Source organism: Panthera leo, chromosome A2, assembly GCF_018350215.1.
Source record: "Panthera leo isolate Ple1 chromosome A2, P.leo_Ple1_pat1.1, whole genome shotgun sequence".
Classification (NCBI taxonomy): domain Eukaryota; kingdom Metazoa; phylum Chordata; class Mammalia; order Carnivora; family Felidae; genus Panthera; species Panthera leo.
The window spans coordinates 20,438,356-20,466,073 of NC_056680.1; the positions used below are offsets into that span (position 1 = coordinate 20,438,356).

The window sequence follows — 27,718 nt, forward strand, 5'->3', positions numbered from 1 at the left end:
TTGGCCACGCTTTCCGCCGACTAGTGCCAGCAGCAGCCTGCGGAGCCGCCGAGGCAGCGCAATGGTTGCGGCGCTGTTTGGCTGCTGGTTCCGCGTGGGCGGGGCCCGCTCTGGGGTGTCCGGCCCGGTCATCCCGGTCGGTCGGGTGAGTGTCCCCGGGGAGTGAAGCCAGCAGGGTGCCCGGGACGGGCCATCCTGGCTCCGCCCCTTGCCCCCAGAGTCCTCGGGCAGAGTCCTGCGGGAGTGGCAGGAGCTGGGGCAGTGAGTGTGTGTGTTGGTGTGTTGTGTGTGCACGCACGCGCTTGTGTGCGTGTGTTCTTAGGGGTCTGAATGTACGTGTGTGTCGATGTGTGTGTCTGTTTCTACATGCATACATAGCGGAGGGTTGGGGATCAGTCTGTCCGCTTGTGTTTGTGTATGTCAACTGTGTGCATTTCTGCGTACATGTGATTTTGAGTGTGTGTATCTCCCTGTGAGTGTATTTCTGAGGGTATGTCTGTCATATGCATGTGTGTTTCTTGTATGCATGTGTAGTTTTAGGATTGTGTGAATGAGTTTTAGGATTGTGTGAATGACTGTGTGCTGGAAATGTGAGGGTCTGCATGGTTTTGAAAGCGTGTGTCTGTATGTCCACCTGCCTTCCTGATGGCTGACTGTATGCCTGATTTTGAGGGTATGTATTTCAAGGGATCAATTGTTCACAGGCCAGGCATGTCTGCCTGTACGTGCGGGGAATAGCTTGTGCAAAAGAAAAGCATGTGGGAGCAGGACTCGATGTTTGTGCGCACATGTGTACACCTGTGTGTCATTGTTGACACGTATGTCAAGGACCTAACTTGAGTAAAGCTTCCCCGTCCCCACACACCGTATCTGTAGTTGCCTGCAGCCAGTTGCTTGCTAGCTGTCCACTATCATGGTCTAGTGCACTAGCTGCCTGGGTTGCCAAGGCAACGGCCAAAGTCCTGACTCTCCCTACCCCCAAAGGGTAAGGTGCTGGGCGCCTGCAGGGAAAGGTACAGCACAGATTCTCCCACTGGTGGGAACATAGGCTAATGCCAAGTGGGAGGTTGCTCTTCGTGGTCAGAAGGAAGAGAGGAGCGCCCTCTTCCTCTCCTCAGCTCCTGGCTCTCCGTCAGCACCAGAGGGGCTGCCACTGCCCACCCACCACGGGACTGGGAGCCTGGAGGTGGGGGCTTGGGAAATATCCCCAAAGCTCCCAGGAGAGGAGGGTGGGGCTCAAGATGGGTTTCCAGCTCCTAGCGAGGGCCAGCACCCAGTTGGCACTCAATAAAGATGTGTTCGCTGCAATCGGAATAAGGCAGGTATACTCATCCTAGGCCCAAGAAATGGTGACAGAACATCCCTGGATCAGGTCCACTGTCTTATTGAAATATCACAGGAAATTTGAAAGGGCTGATGCAAGGTTATCCTTTCCCCCCATTTTACTGACAGACTGAAGACACACAGCCAGGAAGTGGCAAACAGAGTCTTGAAGCCAGGGCTAACTGTTCTGTCTGGGTCCTGGGTCCTGGAGTCTGTGCTCTGGATAGTCAGAGGACTCAGACTGAGGTCCTGAAGCTGGGGTCGGGGAAGCATTCATCTCTCCAACCTCCATGCCGCCTTTTCCATTTCTAGGTGTACCATGCTCCTCCCTTGCCCCATACCCCTCATGCCTCAGCACTTCCCCCATCCCAGATATTCTCCAGGAGCCCTCCTCCCACTTAATATCAGCTGAGGTAGAGTGTTAAATATTCCCATCAACTGCAAAAAAACACATTCTGATTTAAGCACTATTCTATGCAATGTGATTAAAAAGGAAAAAAAAGGACCATTTCAAACATGCTGTCAGTGGGATGTAGCTTTACACATAGTCCTTCACTTTTGATGACTCTCACTACTCTGTCCACCAGCAAGGCTCCAGTTCATCCCTCACCTCTCAGCCCCATGGTTTCTTCCTTGGCAAACGGAGTGTGGCTTGGTGGTTAGCAGCCCAGCCCCGGATTCAAATCCCAGCTCCCCTACTTGCTACTCTGCATTTTGGGCAAGAGAATTTACCTCTCTGGGCCTGTTTCCTCATCTGCAAGAGAACCATAATCATATCTGCTCCCCAGTGTTCGTTCTTGTGTGGATTCATGAGCCCTTGCATGTGAAGGGCCAAACACAGGATCTGGTTGTCATCAGCACCCGATGAATGGAAGTGGTTTCAGCTGGCACAGTGGTGATGGTCACTGAGCATGCTGTGTATCGGGAGACATCTCAGATGCCCCTTCTCACACTGCAGGGTATCTGAGCCCTTGCGCCAGCATGTGGAGGAGTTGAGTATGATTGTCAGATCCCTGCCCAGAGCAGGAGAAAGGGCAAGGGCTGAGCTCTTCCTCTGCTGGGGGCTTCTGGGTGGGGTTTGGGGATGGGGTCCCGGGGGCCTGGTGGAGGCGCAGCGTCAGCCTCTTCTTCCTCTCCTCTCCTCCAGACTGTGGTACAGACCTCCATGAGCCGGTCCCAGGTAGCCCTGCTGGGCCTGGGCCTGCTGCTCATGCTGCTACTGTACGTGGGGCTGCCAGGCCCCCCTGAGCAGACCTCCTGGCTCTGGGGAGGCCCCAATGTCACAATCCTGGCTGGTCTCACCCCTGGCAACTCCCCCATCTTTTACCGCGAGGTGCTCCCACTCCACCGGGCACGCAGGTGGGTGCTGACCCCAGGGTACAGTGGAAGGATTAGGTCCAAGGGGAGTCCCTGTGTGGGACGCCAGCTCAACTCAGGGTGCTCAGGGCCTGGGAGGGCAGTGGGAGAAGCCTAAAAGAAAGAATGGCGGGCCACTCTCAGACCCCTAGGACACACACTCCCCTGTGTGCCCACAGGGTGGAGGTGGTGCTGCTCCATGGAAAGGCCTTTAACTCCCACACGTGGGAGCAGCTGGGCACACTGCAGCTGCTGGCGCAGAGGGGCTACCGGGCCGTGGCCCTTGACCTCCCAGGTGAGAGCCACCACTCCGGGGTCTAGGGAAGCGACAACATCCAGCAGGTACAAGGGGGCAGTTTCCCAGAGTGGGGAGTCAGGGGGGTAGAAAAGCCTTACGGTATGGCTTGAGGGGGGGGGTTGGCATTTGGATCCCAGTGTCTGGACAAACGGTGGCAGGTCGCAAGACAAGATGGCCATACTAAAGGGCCTGTATTTTTATTCTCTACCTTGAAAACTAGAATGTGGATTGTTGCATGTCACAGAGCAAATAGAAACATGACTCACTTTACAAGCCATTGCATGGAGAGACCTCACTGTACTTTTATGACAAACTAGGTAGCTTTTTGGTTTTTTTAGTTATGCACATGGTTTATGCTATTATTCTTGTCTTTAAAAAATCCAACAAGAGTGATGCCCTCAGAGACCCATGCCACATTTCTCTCCCAGCAGTTTGGGGGTGCCTGACTCCCTTTGGGCGTTTCCATATATAGAAAAATGTGGTGCTGCAGGATTGTGTGGTGAGGTTAGGACCGTGACTGGTGTCCTGTCTGCTTAGCAAATCTATCCACAGTTTGGTTTTCTCCTCCGGTACCATGTCTCATAGGGCATGCCAGTCATCTGTATGTGTACTATGTGCCATTGGAGGCATGGACACATTTTATCTGCCCATTCCTCTACTGGTGGATATGTAGGTTGATTTAGAGTTTTCAGTGTAAATTGAAATGCTTGAGAAATGAAGCTGAAGCAACTTTGGACATGTCTCTGAGCACAGAGGCAATAATTTCTGTAGGGTAGCTACCAAGGACATTGATGGGTCAAAAGATACGCATTTAAAAAAATTTTGACAAATACTACCTTACCTTCCAAAAATGCTATATGGATTTATCCTCCCATCCGTCATTTATGAATGTGCCCATTTCTCCTCATCTTTCCCAACACTGCGTATTATCAATCTTCTTGGTTTTGCCAATGTAATGAATTAAAAATGCTTTTCTAGCAGACCTATCACATTATAAAAAGTAGCTTCTGGGAAGTTTGGGCTAGCATTGCCACGCACCACTGCTCTTTCCCCCACTGTGGTGGGCAGGAAGTCCTGAGTTCCTTTCCAGCCTCCCTCAGCTGGTGCCTCCTGCTGTTCCCAGGTTTTGGGAACTCAGCACCTTCCAAGGAGGCAAGCACAGAGGCAGGGCGGGCAGAGCTGCTGGAGCGAGTGCTTCAAGACCTGGAGGTGCGGAATGCCGTGTTGGTGAGCCCCTCTCTGAGTGGCCGTTATGCCCTGCCCTTTTTGATCCAAGGCCACCACCAGCTGCGTGGATTCGTGCCCATCGCACCCGCCTCCACCCAGAATTACACCCAGGAACAATTCTGGGCCGTGAAGGTACTAGGAGGAGGGTTTCCAAAGGTCCTGGCTTGCTATCCCTGGCTTGAGTCATGGCAGGAAAGGACTCAGGTCTCACTTGGAGGACACACGGCCTCATCTGGATAGAAGGAGATGGGGTGTTTGGGAAAGATTTCCTAAGGAGGTGGCTAGAGGGTCAGTTCCCATCAGGCTCCAGGATCACAAGCCCTTGCCTTGCCCTGCAGACCCCGACTCTCATCCTGTATGGGGAGCTGGACCGCATCCTGGCTCGGGAGTCACTGCGGCAGCTCCGTCACCTGCCCAACCACTCCGTGGTGAAGCTGCGTGATGCAGGCCACGCCTGCTACCTCCACAAGCCTCAAGACTTCCACCTTGTCCTCCTTGCCTTCCTTGACCACCTGCCTTGAGGTCACCCACTGGCCAGGCCCGAGGCCTGGCCTGAGCTTGGAGAGTCTGGACCAGCACCTCACCAGGGAGGCAGCCCCTGGGATTGGAGGGTGGAGGTCAGAGGGCCAGACCCAGTCAGGACCTCTCATTTCATCTCACAGGCACAATAAAAAAGAGCATTTTTGTCATGCCTGGGGAGTGACAGGTCCTGTTTCCTGGTATTACAGCAGGTGGGGTGGGAGTGGGAGGCAAGTCTGGAACTGCTTTGGGGCTGGGAGCTGGAGGGAGGTTTCAGCAGCCTGGGAAGACTAAGAACATGGGCTACTTCCTAGCTGGCTGCCCTTACCACTCTGTGACTCAATTTCCTCATCTGTAAAATGGGCATGATGTTAATACCTAACTCAAAATTTGTTTTTAGGATTGAATCAGTCTGGGTAAGTGAGGTACTTGGCCACACGGAGCTGGAGGGGGTCAGGGCGAGGGGGTATTACTGCTGCGTGCCCACTGGGATTGGTGGGAAATCCAGGATCTGGCATTTGAACTGAGTGAGTCAGGAATGCAGGACCTATGGCCTAAGGGAGCAGGATGTGTAGGGCTGGAGGTGGGGAATGTGGTTTAACAATTAACATAGCATTGGTGGTGAACTACCGAGACTGCTTGCTCCTGGGTATGTAAGCAGACCAGACTGAAACCCTGGGAGCGTTGGGATGGACCCCTACCCTACCCTCCTGGCCTGCCTCCTCTGAGCCAGGAGGCTGAAGTCTTCAACCCTGCCCCTCCCCAAGCTGACTTCAGAACTGCCTAAGGGTACAAAGGCCAACTGGGGGCACAAGTGGGCAGCTACAACTGTGTGCAGTCTGGGGGTGGCCAGTACGACACCTGTGCCTCTTTATCCTCCCTCTCCGGTGGCTGCAGAAGAGCCAGGAAGCCTGGCACAGGGTCAGCCAACAGTATGTCACATGTATGCTTTTGTGCAGTTTCCCCACCTCTCCCGCTGTCACGCAGCCTCAGTTTCATCCTCCCACCATGACATTCTCTGTCACACAGATGCTACCACACCCAACCACCACCTCACACTCGTATTGTCACACACACGGTCACACACACTGATGCACACTGTTAGATTTGCCCACACAGCTGCACATTCGCACGATCTCACAGGCAGTCACATATGTGCCCCTCTGTCCATTTATCCTTTCCTGACACTTTGTCCAGGCATAGGCTCAGTGCCCTACCAGGTACACGGATCTGCGGGTACACGGACCGGCCTCCTGGAGCTTATACAGTATGAAAAAACAGATATTGACCAATAACCTCTCCACATAGGGGCTGAGGCAGTCAGGGAAGCCCTCCCTGAGGAGCTGAGACACGGAATGGGGGAGAAGTCGGAGACGCACGGGAGGGGGTCGGGGAGCAGGCAGGAGCCAGCTCTGGCAGGACTTTGCAGCTCTGTACCCCAAGAGTAAGGGGCGCCGGAGGGGCAGACACTTCGTGTGTCAGTGTCTACCCACCTCGCTTCTGTCCCCATGTGGAAGTTGTGGGAGATAGAGCCCTCTGGAGGCGGGACCATCCGGAGCTCGCTTCTAGGCCCGGGGGCGGGGCCTGGCGGGGTGGGGCCTGTGGGGGCGGGGGCGGGGCCAGCGGGGGCCAGCAGTCAGCCGCGGGGCGTAGCAGGTGGCGGCGGAGGCTGCCCCCGAGAGGAATCCGGTAATCGGAGCGGAGGCTGGAACCAGGGGCGGGCGGAGACTCCCGCGCCGACGCGGCCCTAGAGACTGGGACGGCCCTTACTCGCAGTCTTCGGCCCCGCCCCGCGACCCGGTCCGGGCACGTGGTAGGCAGACCCGGGCGGTTCTGAGCCCGCGACCTCGCAGGACCCTGAGCCCTGGGCACAGTCCGGAGCGGGCGCTGAGAGGCAACCGCGGGCCCAAGACCGGCAGACAGCGAGGTGGGGGGCCCCGGAGAGGAGTAGAGCGATCTGGGGTTCCATGGGATAAAATCCGGGCAATTGGGAGAATGATTTGGGAAGGGCTGGGGGAGTCAATGCCTGGGATCAAACCTGGCTCAGCTATTCTCTAGCTGTCCCCGAACCTCTCAGCCTCAGCTTTCTCCTCTGTAAAGTGGGCATTCAGAGGCACAACTTCATGGGGCTTTTTGGCGGATTCAAATGGGCGTGTGTCGAAAGCGGCCAGCACGGCTCCTGAAACAGAATGGGGGCTCCAAAACGGGGTGTGTTCTCCCTGTGGGACGTTGGAGGAACCGCCCTGGGGAGGGCCTGTGTGCAGATGGAGTCCACTGGGCCCCAGACGGGAGGGGTAGGTAGCCACTCGCTTTGCCCCCAGCTCACCCCGCGCAGCGCCATGGCCAGCGAGGGTCTCGAGGGCGAGCACCCGTCCGTGACACTCTTCCGTCAGTACCTGCGCATCCGCACCGTCCAGCCGGAACCCGACTACGGTGAGAACGCGGTGGTTCCAGGGCCTGCGGTGGGGCTCCGGGGCGGGGACTGTGCTCTATACCAGACTCCAACCCCTGTCACCCAGCTGAGCCCCACTCTGCTGCCCCAAATGGCGCCTCAATGCCTCTAGCCATTCCCCAGACCAACAGACTGCTCAGCCGCCCCCTTCAGACTGTGCTGCACCAGAAGTTACTCCTGGTGGCTAGTTAAGGAACAACTTCACCTCACTGCCCAGTGTTTGAGGTCAGGGAGGGGAGACCAGACAGCCACAAAGAAAGACGCTCCAGAAGCCTACTGGGGCAGGACAAAGGCCACAGCCCTTAGGGAATCAAGCTTGGTGGCTGGAAATTGTGGACATGGGTCCAAACCCCTGCCCTGTATTTACCAGCTGGGAGACATTAGGTGAATCTCATGTCTCTGTACCACAGTTTTCCTATTTCTAAGGAAGATAGCAATCACTCCTGTTTCTAACTGTGGACTTCCCACTTGACCTTCCACAAAGGGTCCCTGACTGGCCAAAAATATCTTCTTCGTTGGAGACAGAAATGCAGGTGTCCCTGAGGGATGTGGAATTGCACTGAGGAGGCAGCAGCCCATTTCGAATGGGCTCCCCTCTCTGAATGCACCCCAGCTTTGCCTGGATCGGTGGGAAGTGTAGGTAGGCAGAAGCAACCCCAAGACTCTCTGTGTCCCCAGGGGCTGCCGTGGCCTTCCTTGAGAAGAGAGCCCACCAGCTGGGCCTGAGCTGTCAGAAAGTAGAGGTGAGCTTGGGGCCCTGCATGGGGAGGGGATCTGGCCCTGGGGCATCTCCTCACCTCCTGGTCCTCTCCAGGTGGCACCAGGCCGTGTGGTGACCGTGCTGACGTGGCCAGGCACCAACCCCAGACTCTCCTCCCTTTTACTCAACTCCCACACGGATGTGGTGCCTGTCTTCAAGGTATGTGTGGGGACGGGGGGAGTGGTGTAGGCTTTGAGGCACGCGAAGATGATGTAGACCTTCTCTTGGACCCCAGGGATCCTACTGGGCTGGTCCTAAAACTGACTCCTGATCTCATAGGGCGTTACTCTGTTCAAGCAGCTTTTGTCCAGTGGTCCATTCTGTGCCCACAGTGGGGGGGTGATGGTGGGAACAGAGTTGAGGGATGGCAATCAGCTGCCCTCTTCTATCCCCTTCACCACCCCACTTGACACCCCAACTCTACTATGGGCTTCCAGGACAGGGCCACAGTTGAGCAGAATAGATTAAATTTGGGGCTTGGGTCCTTCTTCTCATCTCCACCCCAGGAACACTGGAGTCATGACCCCTTTGAGGCCTTCAAGGATGCCGAGGGCTACATCTATGCCAGGGGCACGCAGGACATGAAGTGTGTCAGCATCCAGTGAGTGTCCTCCATTCCCTGTCCCCTCCAATGTCACTGGCCCATTGAATTGACACAGGACCTGGGGTGTGATTGGAGAAACTCAAGGCCAAGGAACATCTTGACCTCTTACCTTGGACAGGAATTACCACCATTACATGGATAGGGAGACTGAGGGACAGGGATTTCCCAGAGTCCCCCTACCAGATTGCAGCAGAGTAGGGCCCAGGGCCCAGGGCTCCAGCCTGCCCACCCAAGCATCTGGTGGCTCCCTCAACACCTGGCTTACCTCCTGTCATTGCCCCTCAGGTACCTGGAGGCTGTGAGGAGGCTGAAGGCTGAGGGCCACCATTTCCCCAGAACCATCCACATGACCTTTGTGCCAGGTAGGAGTGGCTCGGGGAGGGACACTTTCAAGGGAGGAGGATATGTTGGTGAGGGTGGCTCCCTCATCTCATGTCCTTGTTGCTTTTGCAGATGAGGAGGTTGGGGGTCACCAAGGCATGGAGCTGTTTGTGCAGCGGCCCGAGTTCCAGGCTCTTAGGGCTGGCTTTGCCCTCGATGAGGGTGAGCGGGTGGCAGGCCCCTGAGTGGCCAGTAGGGGATAGGGAATCTGCTAGTGGGGGCTGGGCCACTCCACCCTCTGAATCCCCTTTTCCTCCCCAGGCTTGGCCAACCCCGCCGATGCCTTCACTGTCTTTTATAGTGAGCGGAGCCCCTGGTGTGAGTATGGGTTCGGCAGGAGGGTGTCACTGTGCAGATGGGGTGCTGGGCCAGAGGGGCAGGGGCCTGCCCAGGGTCATGCAGCAGGTTTGGACCTGAGTAGGCCTTGAACCCAGAGCCTCTGCCTCCCAGACCCTTCCTACTTGGGCTTCTCCTTCCTGAGCTTCTTAGGGTAAACCCCTGCCATGGGCAGAAGCCAGCTCTACACTGTGCATTCTGTGGGGGACAGCCCTGCCAGAGGAGCTTGGAATGAGGGGAAGACCTGGGTCCACCCCAGGGCTGATACTTTTTCAGCCCTACCCATGCTTAAGACACCCACTTCTCACTCATTTTTCCCAGGGGTGCGGGTCACGAGCATCGGGAAGCCGGGTCACGGTTCACGCTTCATTGAGGACACAGCAGCAGAGAAGCTGGTGCGTGGCACACAGGGAGGGAGTTTGGGAATTCCCAAGGCTCTATCCCAGGGCCACTCTCACATCCGATCTCACACTCTCCTAGCACAAGGTCGTGAGCTCAATCCTGGCTTTCCGGGAGAAGGAGAGGCAGAGGTAAGGCAGCCTGGGAAAGAGGGTGGGGGTCTGAGCATCTGTGCAGGAGAGAAAGGAGGTTCCCCCTGCTGCCCCTGCCCTGTCTCCCACCGCAGGCTGCAGTCAAACCCGCACCTGAAGGAGGGGGCTGTGACTTCTGTGAACCTGACTAAGCTAGAGGGGGGCGTGGCCTGCAATGTGGTACCTGCTACTATGAGCGCCAGTTTTGACTTCCGTGTGGCACCGGATGTAGACCTGAAGGTGCCACCTCTACCTGGGTTTGGAGGAGGGAGCCGGGTCCTCAAACCTATCTTGGAGGCTCAGGGAGAGCCCGAGAGGTCAGCTCATCTCCCTTCTCATAGGCTTTCGAGGAGCAGCTGCAGGGCTGGTGCCAGGCAGCCGGCGAGGGAGTCACCTTCGAGTTTATTCAGGTATCGGCTGGGGACCCATGGTCCGGGAGCCGTGGGCACAGGGGACACTGGGCTGGCTGAGTGTGGGTCACAGTGGGAGTGTGCGCTTGGTGTGCCTGCATATATCTAGACATTGCCTTAGCTATGAGAGACACCTTTTATTCACCAACAAGCATTAGTCATGGAGGCCACTGTTGGGTGCTGAGCATAGCATAGGAGTAAAATTAGGCACAGTTCATGGCCTTCTAGTCCTTACAGCACGAAAAAAAGAATAGACCTGAATTAGACATTTGTATAATATTACTTTTACATAAGTATGAACACATGTGGTTCAGGAAAGGGTGGGACCCCACACTCTGAGAACCCACAATGAGTATTCGGCCAGTCTGAGAGGTCTGGGAGAGCCATCCTGAGGAAGGGCCACTTGGCCTAGGATATGAAGGATGGACAGGAAGTAAGAAGATGGAGAGCAGGGCAAGGTCCCAGACCTGTGGCTGGACTGGCCAGCTGGGCATCTGAATAGGTGGATTGAGGCCAGGGTGGGGAGTGGGGGTTGGATGTGTGCCTGTGGCAGGCACAGCCCACCCTATGAAGAATAGGGCAAGATGTCCGGGCCCTGTCCTGATCTTGCCTTCCTTCCCCTCCCCCCAGAAGTGGACAGAGTCCCGAGTGACATCTACTAATGACTCAGATCCCTGGTGGGCAGCATTCAGTGGGGTCTTCAAGGACATGTGAGCGTACTGGCTAGCCTTTCCCTTTCCTCTGTCCTTCCCCTACCTCCCTTCCACCTTCCTTGTCCCTTCAATCCTTCCCTTGCCCTCTCCCCTCACTGCCTCCCCATTCACCAGGCTCTTACCTCGGCAGGAACCTCACTCTGGAGCCGGAGATCTTCCCAGCTGCCACCGATAGCCGTTATCTCCGTGCGGTGAGCCTCATGCAATGGATGAGCAGTGGGTGGGCCTGGATCCTGGCCTTCCTCCTAACAGCTTCTCCTTGCCCCCTGCAGGTGGGGGTCCCAGCTCTGGGCTTCTCACCCATGAACTGCACACCCGTGCTGCTGCATGACCACGATGAGCGTCTGCATGAGGCTGTGTTCCTCCGTGGGGTTGACATATACACACGGTTGCTGCCTGCTCTGGCCAGCGTGCCTGCCCTGCCCAGTGAGAGCTGAGTCCCAGGCTCCCCAACCTCTACCCCGGAGTGTCCATCCTGACCAGTGTTAAGTGGTCTACCCCTCTGCCCCCCTGCCCCACAATAAAGTCTGTGTGCGGACAGGGGCCAGTTCTGAAGTACTAAGAGCAAGGATGTTCATGAAGCAGGGATTCTGTCATTTTATTTGTGGACATGCTGTTATCACCCCCAGTTCACAGATGAGGAAACTGAGCCTGGCTCTGGATATGTCTCTAGCACCCTATGCTGCTCTTGTGCCCCTCGACACGGCATGCTCATTCAGTACCACCCAGCCCTGTCTGGCATCAAAGGACCATAATTCTTGTTCTCAATGGTCACTATACCTATATCTGACTTTTAAGGTCGGGGATACCATCCTCGTTGAGAGGGAAACTAAGACAAAGATCTCAGGGAAACATTCCTGGCTTTCTGGAAACACACTTGGGATCCTGAGATAGAACTAGAACTGGAGGCCAGGTGGGCCCTGCCAGATGTCGGGGCAGGCAGATAACGAGCAAGTCAAGACTTGCTCGCATTTGCCAGACCCTAGGGATGACAGGTGTGGCGCCTGCTCTGGTGTTGGGAGCTTGAGTCACAGAGGGGTAGGAGCCTTGGTAGACCTGGTTAGTTGACTTTAGGGTCCCCAGCACCCTGTGTAGGGAAGGATCAGTGTGTGCAGAGCGGCCCACGAATGGGGGCTTCAGTCTGTCAGCACTGCTAGGACTCTAGGCAGTACCAAGAAGTCACTGTGGCCCCGAGAGTTGAGCCTGTTCCTCTAGCTTATCCGATCTAGTCCTGTTCTGGCCTCCACAGGAACTGGGTGGGACAGGTATGGCTGGGCTTTTAAGTGCTGACAGTGGCCAGAGGGAAGTCCACAGCCTGGTTCTGTGGCCTGCAGGCTTAGTCCCCATGGTAGTAATCCCTGCACCTGGAGTTCTGACAGGAGCCAGGACTTTGTTATCTTTGAACCCTCACAGCAGCCCCTGGATGCAGGTTTCACTGGAACCCCTTTAGAAGCTCTGCTAGAATACCCTGTCCAGGACTGCATAGCTTGCAGGTAATGGGAGTCCACAAAGAATTGAGACTCAAGAACTGGGGACCTGTGCTTCTACACAAGGGAGGCTCCATGCAAAAGCTGAGTGCAGCAAGCTGGTTGTGATGTTCAGTAAGCCTAGTTGAAGCCCCTGACCTGGGGTCTGGCCTCCCCCTTCAGACTGTAGCAGGATGACTGGGCAAAGGAGTCTTTATGCCCCCTCTCTTGGGGATTAGAGCACAGGCCTTAGTGGAAGCCACATGACCTGGTAACCTCAGGCTGGGCCAAGCTACCTTCAGGACATAAAACCTGCTTTTGGTCCCTTTCAAGACCCCACCTATCTGACACCCCCTGGTAATGGGGCAGTTGGCCATCCAGAGCATGCCAGGATGACAGTCATGAGCTAGCAGCCCAGCCTTGGCTGGCCAAGCAAACTTTCTGGGGTCCAGCATGGGCTGCCTGGGTCCCAATGCCACTTCCATCCCAGCCTAGCTCCATCATCTCGGAACAAATTTCCTTCCCTGTAAAACAAAAAGAATAGTAATACCTACCTCAGAAGGGAGACCATTTATCATGGGTTGTACCTAGTACCCCAGAGTAAGGAAGTGAAATCCTTGAGACAAGTGCCCAAGGCTGGTTCACAAATTACATGATCACCATACTGAAAAGTGAGTTTTGAGGACTGGGTGACCAGGAACAGTGATATGCTTGGCACCTTCTATAGGAAGCCCCCAAATACCAATGACCACTATACCACTTGCTTCATTGACTCCCCTAAGGACGAAGACTTTGCAAATAAAGCAGCTGATCCAGGGTGCACAGCAGGGTCTGGCGCAGTTGCACTAGGAAGACAGTGCCACCACTGCCCTGGGTTGGGGGGACCAGAACAACCCGGAATAGTGGATGCTGGCCATGTACACTAGGAACAGCTTAAGTGTGGAATGGCTCAGGCCAGAGTGCAGAATTCAGCAGGGTCCTTTATCTCCTGGGTAAATTCAAAGATCAGGATATTTGTGATTACTTTCCTCACCAGCCTACCCAGTCCAGCAGGCTATGTGCTCCAGCCTCCCTAAGGCCCACCACCATTTCTTTTACCAGGTCCCCTTCCTACACTCCAGAACCCCATTTCCCCTGACTCCCACCCATACCCTACCACCGAGAGAAAGCAAAAAATGGAGGTACCAACCCCACTCCAACCCTAGTTCCTGGATCACAGACACAGGCCAACTGACAGATCCTGCCGCAGGTTTATTTGTACAAATAGCACAGGAGGACACCAGCCCCATGCAGATAGAAGCCCAGGGGTCACACCAGTCCTTCTACCCTCACACTGGCAGATGGAAGGCTCTACACTGGTGCCTTTGTGGGGGCCTGGGCACCTTTGGGAGCCTGAGCCTGAGCCGCAGCAGGAGCTAGAGCAGGAGTTGCAGCTGCAGCCTGGGCCTTGGATTGAGCCTTGGCCTTGGCCTTTGGCCGGCAGAGCCTGAGACCCTTGGCAATGCGGGCACGAGCACGTTTCCCGAGCTTGGGGTGAGCGATGTAGGCAAGTCGATTGAGCTTGCGGCTGCCACCCTTTGGGATCTTGGGCTTGACCTCCTTGGGCTTGACAAGGGCCTTGATAGCCTCGGCACGTGCACTCATGGCCTTGGCGTTGTTGGCCTGCATCTTCTTCAGGCCCTTCTTGTTGTGCTTCTTGGCAAAGCGCATGTTCCTCAGGAACTTGGGGTCTACCTGGAAGGCAAAAAAAAAGCAGACACTGTAAGTGCAGCACGTGGGCCCCAAGTCACCTGTTGTGGCCCTCTCCACAGCTGTATCGAGATTGCTGGGCTCCAGCCAAGGCCTACTGGGGAGGTAGACAGTCAAACTTAAATGCTGAAATATACACCCCTCACAAATCACCTGAAGAGAAACGCGTACTACAACCCCAAAAGCCAACACTCCACCCTAATGCTCCACACACACCACATTTTCCGGGCTACATGCCCAGAGCCCAATAGAGCTCAAATCAAGTGCAGAAGGAAAGAACAAATGAAGGCTGCCCCTTCTGCCAGGGTTGCAGGGCGTCAGCTCAGTTTTCCTGAAACCCCTCAGGGCCATCCCCACCTCTTTTAAGGAAAGTGTCAGTTAAACACCACACCTGGTACAACAGATTCATGGCAAAGAAGGCTGAAAAAGAAATCAAGATGGGGAAACTGAAGCTGTGAAATTCAAAGATTCATTCCACAGATCAGAGATCAAGGGCACAGGGAAGAGACAGGACCCTGTTCTCTTGCTTAGACCCTGTAGCCTCAGCCTTCTCAGCCAATTCTTGGAACTCCTTGGCACAGGAAGGAAAGCTGACCCTCAAGCTCAGCACTGGGTCAGATCAAGGTCATGTGACTGGAAGAATGGAAGATTCTCACAAAGTGCGCAGTACACAAAGATAAAGCCATTCCCTCCCTTCAAGTGCTCTGGATAAGCAATGGGGATGGTCAAACTACCCTCAGGAGGCAGGTTACAGTTGACCAGGGAGTTACGACCTGGGCTGGGAAAAGCCAAGTAAAGGTTTCTTATGGGTTTGGCAGAACTTCAAGTCCAAGCAAAAGGTGGCTGGATAGAGAAACCGTGGACTTTGGTAGTCCAGGTAAGACAAGAGACAGTTCATAACGGTGTTCAGGCAGATGCTGAAGCCAGAAAAAGATACATGAAAGGCTCTCTGATGGTGCAACTGGGGCCAAACAGACACACTTGTATGTGATGCGGCACACACACTCACCCCCTTAAGAGATTCGTATCTTTGTGACCGGGGCTTCTTGATGCCATTTCTGTGCCATTTCCGTGCTGGGAGGAAGCAAAGGAATTAGACCAAATGAGATTTGCTCTAGTAAGACCACCCAACATCACAGCTGGCCAGCCTGGGAAAAACCATTACTTCCCAGAGTAGGCCTTCTTGAGATCTGGAATAACCCTTATCATTGAACGCAAAGCACTGTGGGTATCTCAAGCGGATGCCTGGCTTCTACAACTATAACCCAAAGGTAACAGTGACTGAAAACAACATCAGCCCCAGGCCCACAGTAGAAATGTGCCCCCTTGCCCTGCCCCGCATCCCTAGTTCTTGTCAGGGTCTGAAGTGTGAGATAAGAGGTTGGGCCAGGGGAACTTACACTGGTTGTGCGTGGTGTGGTTCTTGGACTTGGCCATATCTGCACCTGGAAAAGGAGAGTGGAGGTCAGGCCCGGGGGCTCACAGGGCTGGGCCTATCACTGCCGCCTTGATGTGGAAGGACGTGGGCCAGAAGCCGGAATGAAACTGCACACAGATGCCTGCCTTGCATCTGCGGCCTCCACCGGCCTCAACTTACTCAGCACGACCCGACGCCGGTCCCCGCCTCCCGAACTCGGGTAACAGTGCCCTGAAACCAACCCTCCCTCCCAAGGCTGCGCTCTACCCCAAATCCGAGTCCTCCCCCTCCCATCCACTCCTTGAGAACCCGCAAGCACCACGCGCGCCCCGCGCCCTCCGCTCCCCACAGCCACGCAGCCGGTCTCCCTGTCCTTCGCGGGGTTAGCGCCCGGCAGCTGGCTGGGAGCCGCGGATGGCTCCGGATACCGCGCGGCCAAAACTCACCAAAGCCCGCGGCTCCCGAAGCGCCTTGGACCGGAAGAGAAAGAGGAAGGCCGCTGTGCAGCACGGGAAATAGGATCGTCCGGGCCGGAAGGTTCTTCCGGAAAAGCTTCCCCCAGCGCCGGGAAGAAAGGTTCCGAAGCCTGGGAGGGTACAAGCCAGATGGGAAGGCGGCGCTACGAGCCTCGCGCAGCTTCCTGCAGGTTTTACCCACGTTTATTCTAACTGGACTAGGCTCTTGGGGCCCAGTTCTCATTAAAGGTCCCGAAGACGAAGGGAGACCCTGAGGAATACATGCTAGGAAAGGAGTGACAGACTTGTGTTCTTTAAAAGTACCTTGGCTGCTGTGCGGAGAATGGACTGTAGGGGGCAGAAGTGAAGCGGGGTAGGTGTGGGGCGGCTGGTGCCGTCTTCTCCGTGGTGCCACTGGAGAGTGGGGGAACCTGGAACCCAGCCAGGGCGGCCGGTATGAGGAAGAGTGGATCAGTAGACTGGACTTGGGATGCAGAAGATGAGGGAGGAGAGGGAGGCCAGGTGGTCCCTAAATTTTTGGCTTGAACGTCTGGATGAATGCTGGTACTGTTCACAGAAGTGGGGAAGGTTGGGAGGGACAGGGCTTTTATTGCTTTGCTTTGAGGAGGCCAGTGATCCAGATGTTTCTGTTTGGATACATTAAATGTGATACGCCTGTGGGACATCGAAAATGAGTCGGGCGTTTCCTCCTGACAACTTTTCCCTCTTCCCCTCTCCCCCTCCACAGTTCATCTCCACGCAGCAGTGGGACCGGAGGGCACGGTTAAAGACACAAATCAGACCTTGTCATTGAAAGTCTTCAAAGGCCTCCTCTTGCATTTGGAAAGAAACTCTTTACTTCCCCTAATCCTGGCAGTCTTCTCCATATCATTCACTTCTCTCCAAACCCATGGGCTTTTTTCCTTTCCTGCCAAGTACAAATGCTTGTTCTGACTTCAAGGCCTTTGCACTTATTATCCTCTCTGACTGGACTACCTTCTCCCTGGACTATGCTCTTTGGATGGTGTGCTTTCTTGGAGAGGTCTCCCAAAGACTGCCCACCCTATCTAAAATAGATACACTCTACTCCATCTCCTCAGTTATTCTGTGTCCTCTCATTCTCTTTGCTTCCTTCATAGAACTTTCCAGACTCTAATTATGTTCTATATTTACTTGTGTACGTGTCCACTGGCACAGGTGCCATGAGTTCAGGACTGGTTTGGTCACTTTTACTTCCCCATTGCTTGACATAGGACTTGATGTAGAACAGGAACTTAATAAACACCTGCTGAATGGACGTTCTTTGGCAAGGTGGTTTCACGGAGTGACAGGAGCATATTGCAGAGAGTTGGGGGGTGAAGGGGGAAAGGAAGATGTGGACATCTGCTCGGGACTTAGTTTTGCCAGGTTGTTATAACAGTGGCAGAGCAAGCAGTGAGCAGAGAGCCATAGTCTGACAGGGGAGGCAGATTCAAAGACAGGTGATGATGGCCATGCATTAACATTGGAGCTGCTATAGGGATTGGCCCAGGGTGAAATCGCAGCTGCCTGTCAAAGGGGGAGCAGTGACAAGAGTGGGGAGCTTTGATTGATCTGGGACTTGTTCAGGAGCCAAAAGGGAACATGACCTAGAGCCACTTGCCTGCCATGCCTTTCAATAGGTACGATGGTAGGGCCAGCCTTATGTATAGGGATAGTTCCCTCCTTCTTCCTTCCTCCCTCCCCCCTCCCCTCTCCCTCCCTCCCTTTATCCTTCCCTCCCTTCTTCCCTTCCTCCCCTCCCCTCTTCACCCCTCCCTCACCTCCATCTCTCTTTCTCCCTCTCCCTCTCCCTCCCTCCTTCCTCCCTCCCTCCCTTCCTTTCTTTCTCTCATTCTTTTTCCGTGAAAGCTCTTTTGTAACAATTGTATTCATTCAGTCATAATTCATGGACATCCTTCCCTGTTCATGAAAATCCTTTGTGGTCCTATTTTATTTTGCTCATTTGAAAACATTATTGGTGTGTGTGTGTTGGGGGGTGGGGCACCTGGGTGGCTCAGTTGGTTAAGTATCGGACTTTGGCTTAGGTCATGACCTTGTAGTTTGTGGGTTTGAGTTCCGCATCAGGCTCTGCATTGACATTGAGGAGCCTACTTGGGATTCTTTCTCTCCCCCTCTCTCTGCTCCTGTCCTGCTTGTTCTCTCTCTCTCTCTCTCTTTCAAAATAAATAAATAAACTAAAAAAAAAAAAAGGAATATGGGACTCCTGGGTGGCTCAGTTGGTTGAGGTTCAGGTCATGATCTTATGGTTCACATGAGTTCAAGCCTCATGTTGGTCTCACTACTGTCAGCACAGAGCCTGCTTTGGATCCTCTGTCCCCCTCTCTCTGCCCCTCCCCTGCTCACACTCTCTCAAAAATAAGCATTTTTTTAATTAAAAAAAAAAACCTTTAAAAACATTATTCTGGGGCTGGCTCAGTTAGAAGAGTGTATGACGCTTGATATAGGGCTTGTGAGTTCAAGCCCCATGTTGGGCGTAGAGGGTACTTAAAATAAATAAGTAAATAAGCAACAACAAAAAAACCCCCACCACAACCATACATTATTCTGAAAGAGGTCAGTAAACATCACCAGATGCCAAAGGAGTCTCTGACACAAAAAAGGTGAAAAATGTAACCTTTTCTCCAAGGTTGACACACTTCCACCCTCTACGAATGAGCAGCTCTTGCCCCATTTCAGGTCCATGTGGAGGCCTGGGTCCACCTTCCACCCTCAGTGGCCTAGCCTAGGGCAGAGCCACTAGCTAGACTCAGCGGAGTGTCTATCAACCAGGCCCCTTGCCGATGCCTTGGGCACAAGCTGGAGAGGTGAGGCCTAGATAAACCTTGCACTGGGCGAGACTGGATGTGACCCACCTGAACCACGTGGCCTCCAGTGGTATTGTCTTGCCCAGGCCTTGTCCAGAGCCACAGTCCAAGTAGGATCCAGTAGGGCCCATTCACCAAAGTAACAGGATTGGAGATTATTTTTGCTGGGATTATTTTTGCTGTGCCTGGCACAGGTCCAGGTGCATGTGGGGCCTGATAAGTATTTGAGGAATTAAATGTACACACTTCACAAACCCAGGCAGATGGCAGAATCAAGAGGCAAGAAGCCAATCAGCCTGAAGGGATTTCACAGGGATAAGAGTCAGCTCTTTGACCAGGTCAGATCTCTGCTCTCTAAGCTTCATTCTGAGTGTAACCTGGGGACAAACACAGTAATTGCTCCACAGGGTGACACTGGATAATTTGAGTAAAGCACTGAACACTGTGCTGAGTACACATTAGGTGCTCAATCATTGTCAGTCTCATTTATGCTTTTTTCCCCACAAGGCCTCTGGAGAGGGGGAGAAGGCTCAGGGAAAGAATGTCAGAGGCAAGTGAATGCTAAAAATGAGGACAGGATCCAAGGGAGGGTCAGGCTGGAGGGAAGGGACAGTCCTCAGGGGTCCAGATTCCCCTCAGGCTAGAGTCCCCTCAGTTCCAGAGGGACAGGGACCCCCAGTGTACCAGATAAGAGGGACTGTGGGTGGGTTATCAGAAACCAGGATGTTCTCTCTGTAGAAGACTGGGGGGGGGGGGCACAGAAGAGGAGCCCCCCTGAGCAGTGGCTTTGGATCTGCTTAGAAATTCCCAAGTGAGAGGCCACCTAGCTCTATGTGGCCACAGAAGGCAAAGCTGTGACTGAGGAAGGCCAATACCAGCTCCATGGATGAGGATTATTTCAGATCAATCAGAATTTCCTCCAAACTATGGAGCAGTGAGTTCCCAGAAGCAGTGAGCTCTCTTGTACAAGAGGTATGCAAGCAGTGATTTAATTACTGAAGATGGAGGATGAAGTATGGGATAGAGGGTTGGAGAATATAACCTTTAAGTTCACTTATCTCTGGGAGTCTGGGATTCAAAGTTCCTGGAGAAGGAAAGGTGGTGGGCAGCGTGTGACGCCAGCGTGGGGCTCGGGGCCTGGCGGGGAAAGAGAGGACAGATCAAGCGGAGGCTTGGAGGTGCAGCCCATCCCTCAGGTCACTGGGTATGTCTTCAACAGCCCCAGGCCACCGATTTTCCCTCTGGGGGGGCCTCTGGCCCCGGAGTGCTGCAGTGTCCCCAACCAGGAATGTGAGCCTGCTATCCGCATGAGGGCAGCACGGGCCCACGAATGGAATGGTGCTGCAGCTGGTAGGCTGGGGCTCCCTCTCATGGGAACCCTTTGAGCCTCCAGTCCCTCTGTCCCTCTCTCTGTCCCTCTCTCTCTTTCTCTCTTTCACACGCCCACCCCCCCCCCCACACACTACTTTTCCACCCACCTCCACCTGTGGATCAAGCCTCTATCTGCCATTCTTAGCAGGTGCTCTGGGGTAGGTTGGGTCCCCCTGGCCCCATCAAGAGCCTGGTGGTGATGGGGGGTGGGTGGGTGTCTTCCCCAAAGAGAGTTCAGGGTAGAGAAAACGAAGCCTGTGGAGACCACCCCTGTTGGTCTACCTGAGAGTTATAGGAAGCCACAGTTTGGGCATCAGGTGGGCTTGGGTTCAAATCAGACTGCCACTCACCAGCAGAGTGACTTCACATTTCTGAGCCTCAGTTTCCTCATCTGTAACTGTGGGGGAGAGCATCACCCAGTGCTGAGCAGGAGGAAAGCCTCCCAGGGCCTGGATGTGCATTCATGAGACCGCCTGGCAGCCTTGGGGGGTGATGGGGCTTTCGTTACCATATTTCACAGATGGAGAGAGGGGAGTCTTTGGGCATGACTTGTTAGAGGTCCCACAGCCAAATGGAGGGCTGCCATAGTCCAGACACCCAGCGGGACCCGGAAGAGCATGGGATGGTGTATGCCTGGTGAGGCCATAGAGGGAGCCCTGTGATGCTGACTCCCACCCCTCAGGTGATCTGGGAGAAGCCCTTGGCCTCTAAGGTCAACAGATGCTCTAAGTGGGAGCATCCTCAGTGCTAGCCCCTGCCTCTGCTCAGACTCACTCACCCAGAACAGGCCTAGAAAGGAGGGCGTGTTGGTGATGGTGGCAGTGACCCTGGGAGGAGGCAGGGGTCAGCCAGCCTCAGGCAGGCAGGATGCGAATGGAGGAGAAGCTCGGTGCCTCAAAGAACTGACTTGCTGGGCATGGAGGGGGAGTAGGTGTGTGTTGGGGGGGTTGGACAGGGCAAGACTGCACCCCAGAGTGGCTCCCCCCACTCCCGCCCCGCCTCTGAGGTGGAAAACACAAAACAGCCAAGGGGACTCCTTTTTAACAAAGAGGGTCTGAAAAGGAAGAATGAAGCAGAGGGCTGGGAGGGACCCTTTCCTTTCCCTCCCCAGCAGCTTCCAGGGAGTCAGCAATGTCATTGCTATGGCAACTGCAGCCCCTCCAGCTCCCCTTTCTCCTTTACCGCGTCCTGACTGGATGCCCACTGTCCCAGCCCAAGCTAAAGAGAGGCCTGGGGTGGGGGGAGCATCTTACTGTCAGGCTGAAGGACAGATAGGCCATGAGGGCCACAAGAAGGTTGTAAGCCAGGGGTGGGGTGGGGAGGTCTAGGGGAGGCTCTGGACTTGCCCTTGTCTGCTTCCCATTTAGTCCTTTAGTAAACCCCCCTCCAAGGGCCCAGTGCATCATGGACGAAATGAGGGAGAAGGAAGCCCACCCCTGTTTAGGGAGGCACAAGGGACACCAGAAAAGGAGCTGGGGATCTGAGGAACAGCACAGCCAGGAGGGCTGAGGTCCCATCAAATGCCCCCTTATCAAGAAGGGCTTGTGGACATAGACACTGCCCTTTCTAAGCTGTGTCCCTGGGTAAATCACCCAACTTCCTAGGGGCTACCCCTTACTCCCCTTCTGCCCCCATTCCATGTAAAATGGGGTCAGCCATGCAGGCTGGGGGAGATTCTAGTGATGCAGCAAAGAGAAAGGATGACCTCTCCAGGAGATCTGTGGATGGACCCTGGGAGGCCCTGAGCTTAAAACCGTTTATGTCTGCTGGGCTGTAGCTGTGGCCACGATCACCAGGAGCATCTACTGTGCACAGAGCCTGGAGGGCTGGGTGGAGAGGAAGATGTAGGCACAGAACATCAGAATGCAGAACAGAGAGGGCCCATCCAGGCCAGGAGCCTCTAGGGGTTGGAGGAAGGACCTGGAAGTCTTCCTGGGAGAGGAGGCATGCTGTTGGCTGGAAGGTAGGCCGTGAAAGATCAGGCAGGAGTGGGGAGGGGACGGGAAGGGGGCAGGGAGCTCTCTGGCAGGAGACCCCAGCTGATCTGGGCCTCCCTGAGCTGTACCCTCAAAGTCCAAGGGCCTGGCCCACAGTGGGCATCCTTGCCTTCCCGGCACACAGCCCTAAGTCCAGGCCTCGGCAGAGAGAGGGGTGCCCTGCTGAGGTCTGGAGCCAGGAGCTTTTCACTGCTCATCACCGGTCCTCACCATACCCTCAGAGCGGCTTCCCTCATTGCTCCCATGTTGCAGATAGGGAAACTGAGGCTGAGAAAGGTGAAGTGACTTGCCCAGGGTCACCAACTTCTTCTCCTCTGTCAAAGCCACTCTTGGAAGGTCTTCTGGGCTTGGACCCTGCCTGAGACTCTCACACTGGTGACAGTTTGGGAAAAGGAGAGCGATGCCTCACCTGAGGAGTGAGTCAGTGATAGAGCGTGCTCTGGCATCCACAGCAAGTAGCAGAGAGTGGAGGGCCTATCTCATCCCCCCAGAATAACATTGGTGCGTCCTTCCTTTCTGTGTCTATCGCACACTTGTTCATCAGCTGGCCGTCACATTCTCAGGCACCCCCAGCCCATCCACTGGTGAAAGTTCAAGAGTATGATCCAGATCTTGCCTGACACATAGCAGCTAGGTGAGCTTGAGCAAATACTGAACCCCCTGTGGCTCAGTGACCCCTCCTGTAAGATGAGGATGAGGACACTACCTACTTGGCAGGTTGTGGTGAGGCTTCAGGGACCCATTCCTACCACGCACTTACCGGGGTCTTGCCGTGATCTCTATCCTGCTGAGACCAGGCTTGAAGCAGCCAGAGGCCAGGCAGGTACTATGGGGGTCCTTCCCTACCCCCCAGATCTTTTCTGGAAATAGGGAAGCTGCCCACCCCCAGGGTGCCCTGTCCAGAGGGAGATGGGAGAGCAGGGATGCCCTGGGATGCCCCCTCCTCACCTTGGGCCGGATGGTGGGGGCGGGGCCAGGAGAGGGCGGGCTGAGGAGCTGCTGCGGAGTGGGGGTGGCTATGAGGGGCATGTGAGATGAGATCCCCACCACTCCTGGCAACCAGGCCCCAGCTCTGGGAGCCGGTGGCGGGTGAGAGCTCAGTGGTCCTCACTGGGCCTGTCTCTGCACGGCTGCCCATCTGGCACGGGCCTGGCCGCACTGGTTTTAATCGTTTTCCACAAGCAGCTCCTGGAGGTGCGGGGGCGGCTTCCCCTTGACTTGCCTCTCCTGGAGGATGAGGCTTGGCTAAAAATAACTTGAATTGCTGCTGTGCTCCCACCCTGGCGGGAGGAGGGGCCTGGGGGCTGCGGGGGTGGGAATGTGGCAGCAGCCTGGAGAGGGGGTTCCCTGAGAGAAGACGGAGCAAAGTAGTGCCGGTAGGTGGGAAGGGGTGCAGGACGGTGTAGGGTGCAGGGAATGTGGCCCTTTCTCACCCACTTCCCCGGGGGCCTGTTCCTGGAGCACAGTATTTATGGAGCAGAGCTGGGGACCAAGGCTGGCCTGACCCCTGGACTTGCATCATGGAGGGAGACCAACCTGGCCGATATGGTGGCAGCGGGCTCCTTCCAGCACCAGAGTCTCTTTGGAGGAGACCCCCCACATACTGTCAGGGCAGGAGCCCCCTCCACTCGCTCCTGCCCAGACAGGGGCTTGGATCTGGGCTCCAGTTCCCTATTTCTCCCTTCCCTGCCTTGTGACACTGAGCCTCATTTGAAAACTGGGGGAAATGCAAAATTAAGCACTTGACTCCTGGGCCTGCTGAGGCCTCTCCTAATCCCACCTCCTCCATCAGGCTGGAGAGCTGGGCTCCCCATCACCCCCTTGGTGCAGGGCTGAGAAAGACCATCCTCAGAGCAGGTGGGGGCTGTGTCAGAATCCAGGAGGAGAGATTCTTAATACCCTGGGGTAGGCAGGAGTCGGGTAGGCGTGGCGCATACAAGAAAATTCCACCAGTGAACATCTCTCAAGAGTCCACAGGATACCAAGTACTATTGATACTGGAGGGGATGCAGGCCTGAGCAAGACAAACAGGAACCCCAGGCCTCATGGAGCTTACAGTCTTACAAGGCAAATTTCATTCTCCTTCTCGTATTGTGTGGTAGGTCACCAGTGTCCATTATATCATTATGCATTGCCATTTCCAGATATTCCTTTACATTAAACAGATATTATGTTTAAACAGATAAATAAGGAATAAACACAAATTTAATTTCTCTCTCCCTCAAAAAAAAAAAAAAAATCCCAAAGTGGGTGAGCTCCAGAGGCTGACCTACTCTCTTTGCCTCCTCTCACTGATATTCCATCACATTCATCTAAAAGGAATCCCCTTCTGCACCCCTATCCCCCCTCCGATTTCCGATCCCAGTTGAAAGTCCCACAAGGTCACTCTCTCACTCATTGGAAGGCAAGGGTCAGATTTGGTTTGGAGTGCCAGATTGGTATGTGGGGTAGGATACCTGACCTTTGGGAGAGCCAGAGCCAGTTGGGAAGATAAAATGCAATGGAGAGAAGTACAGAACCTGGGAAAAATCTCTCCCTTGGCCAGGGCTTTTGCACTATATTAATAGAAGCAGAAAATGCAGAAGTGGGGGAGGTTAACATGTACGCTCTGTCTCAAGCTCTTGATCTCTACCTGGGGAGCTCAGTTTGCCATCCATCCATCCATCCATCCATCCATCCACTCATCGATCCACCTATTCGTACATCTATACATCATCCAACCAACCATCTATGGTAGACAGAATAATGACCCTCAAAAATGCCTACATTCTAATCTCCAGACTCTGTGAATATGTTACTTAACACGGCAAAAGGGAATTAAGATTATGGATGGAATTAAGGTGGTTAATCAGCTGACCTTAAAATAGGGAGATTATCCTGGATTATCTGAGTGGACCCAATGAAATCACAAGGTTCCTTAAGGGTGGAAGAGGGAATCAGAAGACAGAACATGATGGCAGCATTGCTGGCTCTAAAGATAAAGGAATGGAACCCCAACACAAGGAGAATGAACAGCCTCTAGAAGCCAGAAAAGTGAGAAAGTGGAATGTCCCCTGGAACCTTCAGAAGGAACACAGCTCTGTCAACACGTTTATTTCAGCCTAATGAGATCCAGTTCAGATATCTAACCTCTAGAACTATAAGATAATAGATTTGTGTTGATTTATGCCTTTAAGCTTGTGGTAATTTGTTAGAACAGAGATAGGAAACTAATACATCATCTAATGATCCAATCCATCAGGCAACCAAATATCCACCCATTTATCTATCTGTCCCTCCAACCAACCATCCATCCATTTATTTAACAAATATTCACGTTAAAGGAGTGTCTCCAACTGTGAAGGAAAACAGTTGCCACCTTCCAGGAGCTCCCCATCCCCTGAGGGAGACGGACATAGGGTTTCCATCCAGGACCCTCAGTGCTACCGTGGTGGAACACAAAGGCATTTGGGAAGGATCATGGGAGGACTCATGGCTTGATGGCTGGCAGTAGCAGGAACAGGAGAGGAAGCCCTACAAGAGTCTGTAGGGTTGGGTGACTATTTGTGTGCCTGAGTGTGTGTGTGTCATGGCACTCTGACTCTCAGGGAGCAGTTGGCAGGAGCCTGGCGCCCCACGTCCCTACAGCGGTTGCCACCCAGAAAATTAATGTGTTTACCAGGAAAGGCCTGGGTAGCCATGGCAATTAGCATTGTGGAGCACAGGGCAGTCACACCAGTGACTGTCAGCAAACCCAGACCAGCGGAAAGGGATGGAGAGGAAGGGGCTTCAGCTGCTTTGCCCCCCAGGCTCTGCTGCAGCTTTTGACCTCCAGCCACACCGAGTCTCATGCTACAAGAAGCTCACAAAGCCTCCTGGCCACTTTTTCATGGCTCCCATTTCAGCCTCATGGGAAAGATGGCGAAACTGAGGCTCAGGGGAGGGCAGTCAAGGGCACACGCCTGGAAGGGGCACCGCTGGGCCCCAACCCTTGTTTGGCTCCAGATATTCTCTGCAGAGTGAGTGCATCCCCATTTCCCCGGCTTGGAAAGGTGGTTTCCCACAAGACTCAGAATGGGACCGGTGAAGGAGCATGGCTCCAGGGAGTCAGGACACCTGGCTTCAAAGCTAAGGCGAAGGTGGCAAGTCCAGGTTAAGCCCACACTTGGGAGTCCCCAGGCCAGGGCTTCACCTATGACCAGACCTATGACCTGTGGGCTCCCTGAGGTCCATCTTGATGCTTCTGTCTCCTGGGCCCTGGCACACAATACAGTACCTGCTGGAGAAATACATTGTTCCTTGAATGCCCAGCTCTGCTTGTTTCTGTGTGTGCGGCCTCAGGGAGGCGACTGGTTGGCCGAACCTCAGTTACTGCATCTATAAAGTGGGATGATCATATCAGTTCCTGGGAGGACTCAGCATGTGTGTAAAATACCCAGCACATACCACACCATCCTTGCTGCAGTACTGATTATATGAAATATTCTGCTCCCGGGTGCCTGGCTGGCCCAGTCAGTAGAGCATGTGACTCTTGATCTCATGTTGTAAGTTTGAGCCCCACGTTGGGTGTAGAGGTTACATAAAAATAAAATCTTTAAAAAAAAAAAAAAAGAAAGAAAAATTCTACTCTTCTATCCTGACACCTGTCCATTCTCCTCTCCGCGAATCTCCAAGCCACCTTTTCCACCACAGTCAGCTTTGTTCCTGCCTTCATGACTGCCCACAAAGCTTCCTTCCAGGAATGTCCTTCCTCTGTCCCTCTGCTGGTCCAAGGCCTGTTTTGCCTTCTTCAAGGGCTTCCTCCCTGCCTCCTCTTCTTCTGGCTGTCCCTGACCTCCCACCACCGCCCCCTCCCCCACAAGCCCACCCCCCACCCCTGCCCCCTGCTGCATTCCTGGATGTGAAGCTGCCTGAGAGGTGCCATTCAGAAGCCCAGAATCTGGAACTTCTGGCACATTTCAGTGATGCCCAAGGACAGAAAGACAGAACTTGGAAATCAGGATTGCCTCTGACTTTTTGGGCTGTGGGGCCCATTTCACAGATGGGGAGACAGAAGGACTTGAGAGCAGGTGCACACAGCCTACCTCCTATGACTGACACTTTGTCTCATTTTACTCCCACAGCAACTTACAAGGGAGGCTCTCTTCACATCCCCATTTCATAGATGAGGAAACTGAAGGTCTGAGAAGTGAAGCTCACATGGCTATTAAGTGAAGAAGTCACTTAAAAACATCCACTGACCCTGTACTTTACAAAAGTAGCAACAGCAGGAACTTCTGGATGATTTCTGCCTACAAGGAATGCTTGGATGTTCTGAACATCTCAGACTGTCTGCCTTGAGGCCTTTCTGAGGGTGTCCGTATGGATCTCCTTCCCATCTCATAACTGCCACAGGAGGCAGCAATCCTCCCCTCCATGACTTTGTCCTCCCCTCCCGACTTTGTCCTATTTCCTGGAAACATTCAGGGTCAGAATCCCTCTAGGGTTCTGGTCTCACTACCCCCTCACCCCCCCCACCCCACCCCCGCC

The 27,718-nt window shown here is 54.3% G+C and overlaps 3 protein-coding genes across 4 annotated transcripts; 2 read left to right on the top strand and 1 right to left on the bottom strand.

Moving 5' to 3' along the window:
* The first annotated feature begins 14 nt into the window (after nucleotides 1-14).
* On the top strand, nucleotides 15-4,895 carry ABHD14A (abhydrolase domain containing 14A). Its single transcript, XM_042929560.1, has 5 exons — nucleotides 15-145; nucleotides 2,471-2,682; nucleotides 2,859-2,974; nucleotides 4,101-4,336; nucleotides 4,543-4,895. The coding sequence occupies exons 1-5, from the start codon at nucleotides 62-64 to the stop codon at nucleotides 4,723-4,725; spliced, it is 831 nt and encodes a 276-aa protein (XP_042785494.1). The 5' UTR covers nucleotides 15-61; the 3' UTR covers nucleotides 4,726-4,895.
* Nucleotides 4,896-6,349: 1,454 nt separating this feature from the next.
* ACY1 (aminoacylase 1) lies at nucleotides 6,350-13,199 on the top strand. Of its 2 annotated transcripts, none has more exons than XM_042929552.1 (15): nucleotides 6,350-6,536; nucleotides 7,045-7,156; nucleotides 7,854-7,918; nucleotides 7,990-8,094; nucleotides 8,442-8,536; nucleotides 8,825-8,901; nucleotides 8,993-9,082; nucleotides 9,182-9,238; nucleotides 9,578-9,651; nucleotides 9,737-9,786; nucleotides 9,882-10,026; nucleotides 10,128-10,196; nucleotides 10,827-10,906; nucleotides 11,040-11,100; nucleotides 11,182-13,199. In XM_042929552.1, exons 2-15 carry the CDS (start codon nucleotides 7,063-7,065, stop codon nucleotides 11,344-11,346), a joined length of 1,227 nt encoding a protein of 408 aa, XP_042785486.1. In that variant the 5' UTR covers nucleotides 6,350-6,536; nucleotides 7,045-7,062; the 3' UTR covers nucleotides 11,347-13,199. The 2 variants fall into 2 exon arrangements, with proteins under 2 accessions (XP_042785486.1, XP_042785485.1); XM_042929551.1 differs by having other exon boundaries at nucleotides 6,458-6,650.
* A 407-nt stretch (nucleotides 13,200-13,606) lies between these two features.
* Nucleotides 13,607-16,042, bottom strand: RPL29 (ribosomal protein L29). Its single transcript, XM_042929559.1, has 4 exons — nucleotides 15,988-16,042; nucleotides 15,525-15,569; nucleotides 15,134-15,198; nucleotides 13,607-14,109 (listed from the first exon to the last, which is right to left on the bottom strand). The coding sequence occupies exons 2-4, from the start codon at nucleotides 15,559-15,561 to the stop codon at nucleotides 13,726-13,728; spliced, it is 486 nt and encodes a 161-aa protein (XP_042785493.1). The 5' UTR covers nucleotides 15,562-15,569; nucleotides 15,988-16,042; the 3' UTR covers nucleotides 13,607-13,725.
* Between the last annotated feature and the right edge of the window lie 11,676 nt (nucleotides 16,043-27,718).

Coding starts and splice junctions, on each gene's coding strand:
- ABHD14A (XM_042929560.1), top strand. CDS start 62: ATGGTTGCGGCGCTGTTTGGCTGCTGGTTCCGCGTGGGCGGGGCCCGC. Junction 146..2,470: donor CGGTCATCCCGGTCGGTCGG/GTGAGTGTCCCC, acceptor CCTCTCCTCCAG/ACTGTGGTACAGACCTCCAT. Junction 2,975..4,100: donor CGTGGCCCTTGACCTCCCAG/GTGAGAGCCACC, acceptor TGCTGTTCCCAG/GTTTTGGGAACTCAGCACCT.
- ACY1 (XM_042929552.1), top strand. CDS start 7,063: ATGGCCAGCGAGGGTCTCGAGGGCGAGCACCCGTCCGTGACACTCTTC. Junction 8,902..8,992: donor CCACATGACCTTTGTGCCAG/GTAGGAGTGGCT, acceptor TTGCTTTTGCAG/ATGAGGAGGTTGGGGGTCAC. Junction 9,787..9,881: donor CGGGAGAAGGAGAGGCAGAG/GTAAGGCAGCCT, acceptor CTCCCACCGCAG/GCTGCAGTCAAACCCGCACC.
- RPL29 (XM_042929559.1), bottom strand. CDS start 15,561: ATGGCCAAGTCCAAGAACCACACCACGCACAACCAGT. Junction 15,199..15,524: donor CCACACCACGCACAACCAGT/GTAAGTTCCCCT, acceptor GCTTCCTCCCAG/CACGGAAATGGCACAGAAAT. Junction 14,110..15,133: donor GATACGAATCTCTTAAGGGG/GTGAGTGTGTGT, acceptor TTTGCCTTCCAG/GTAGACCCCAAGTTCCTGAG.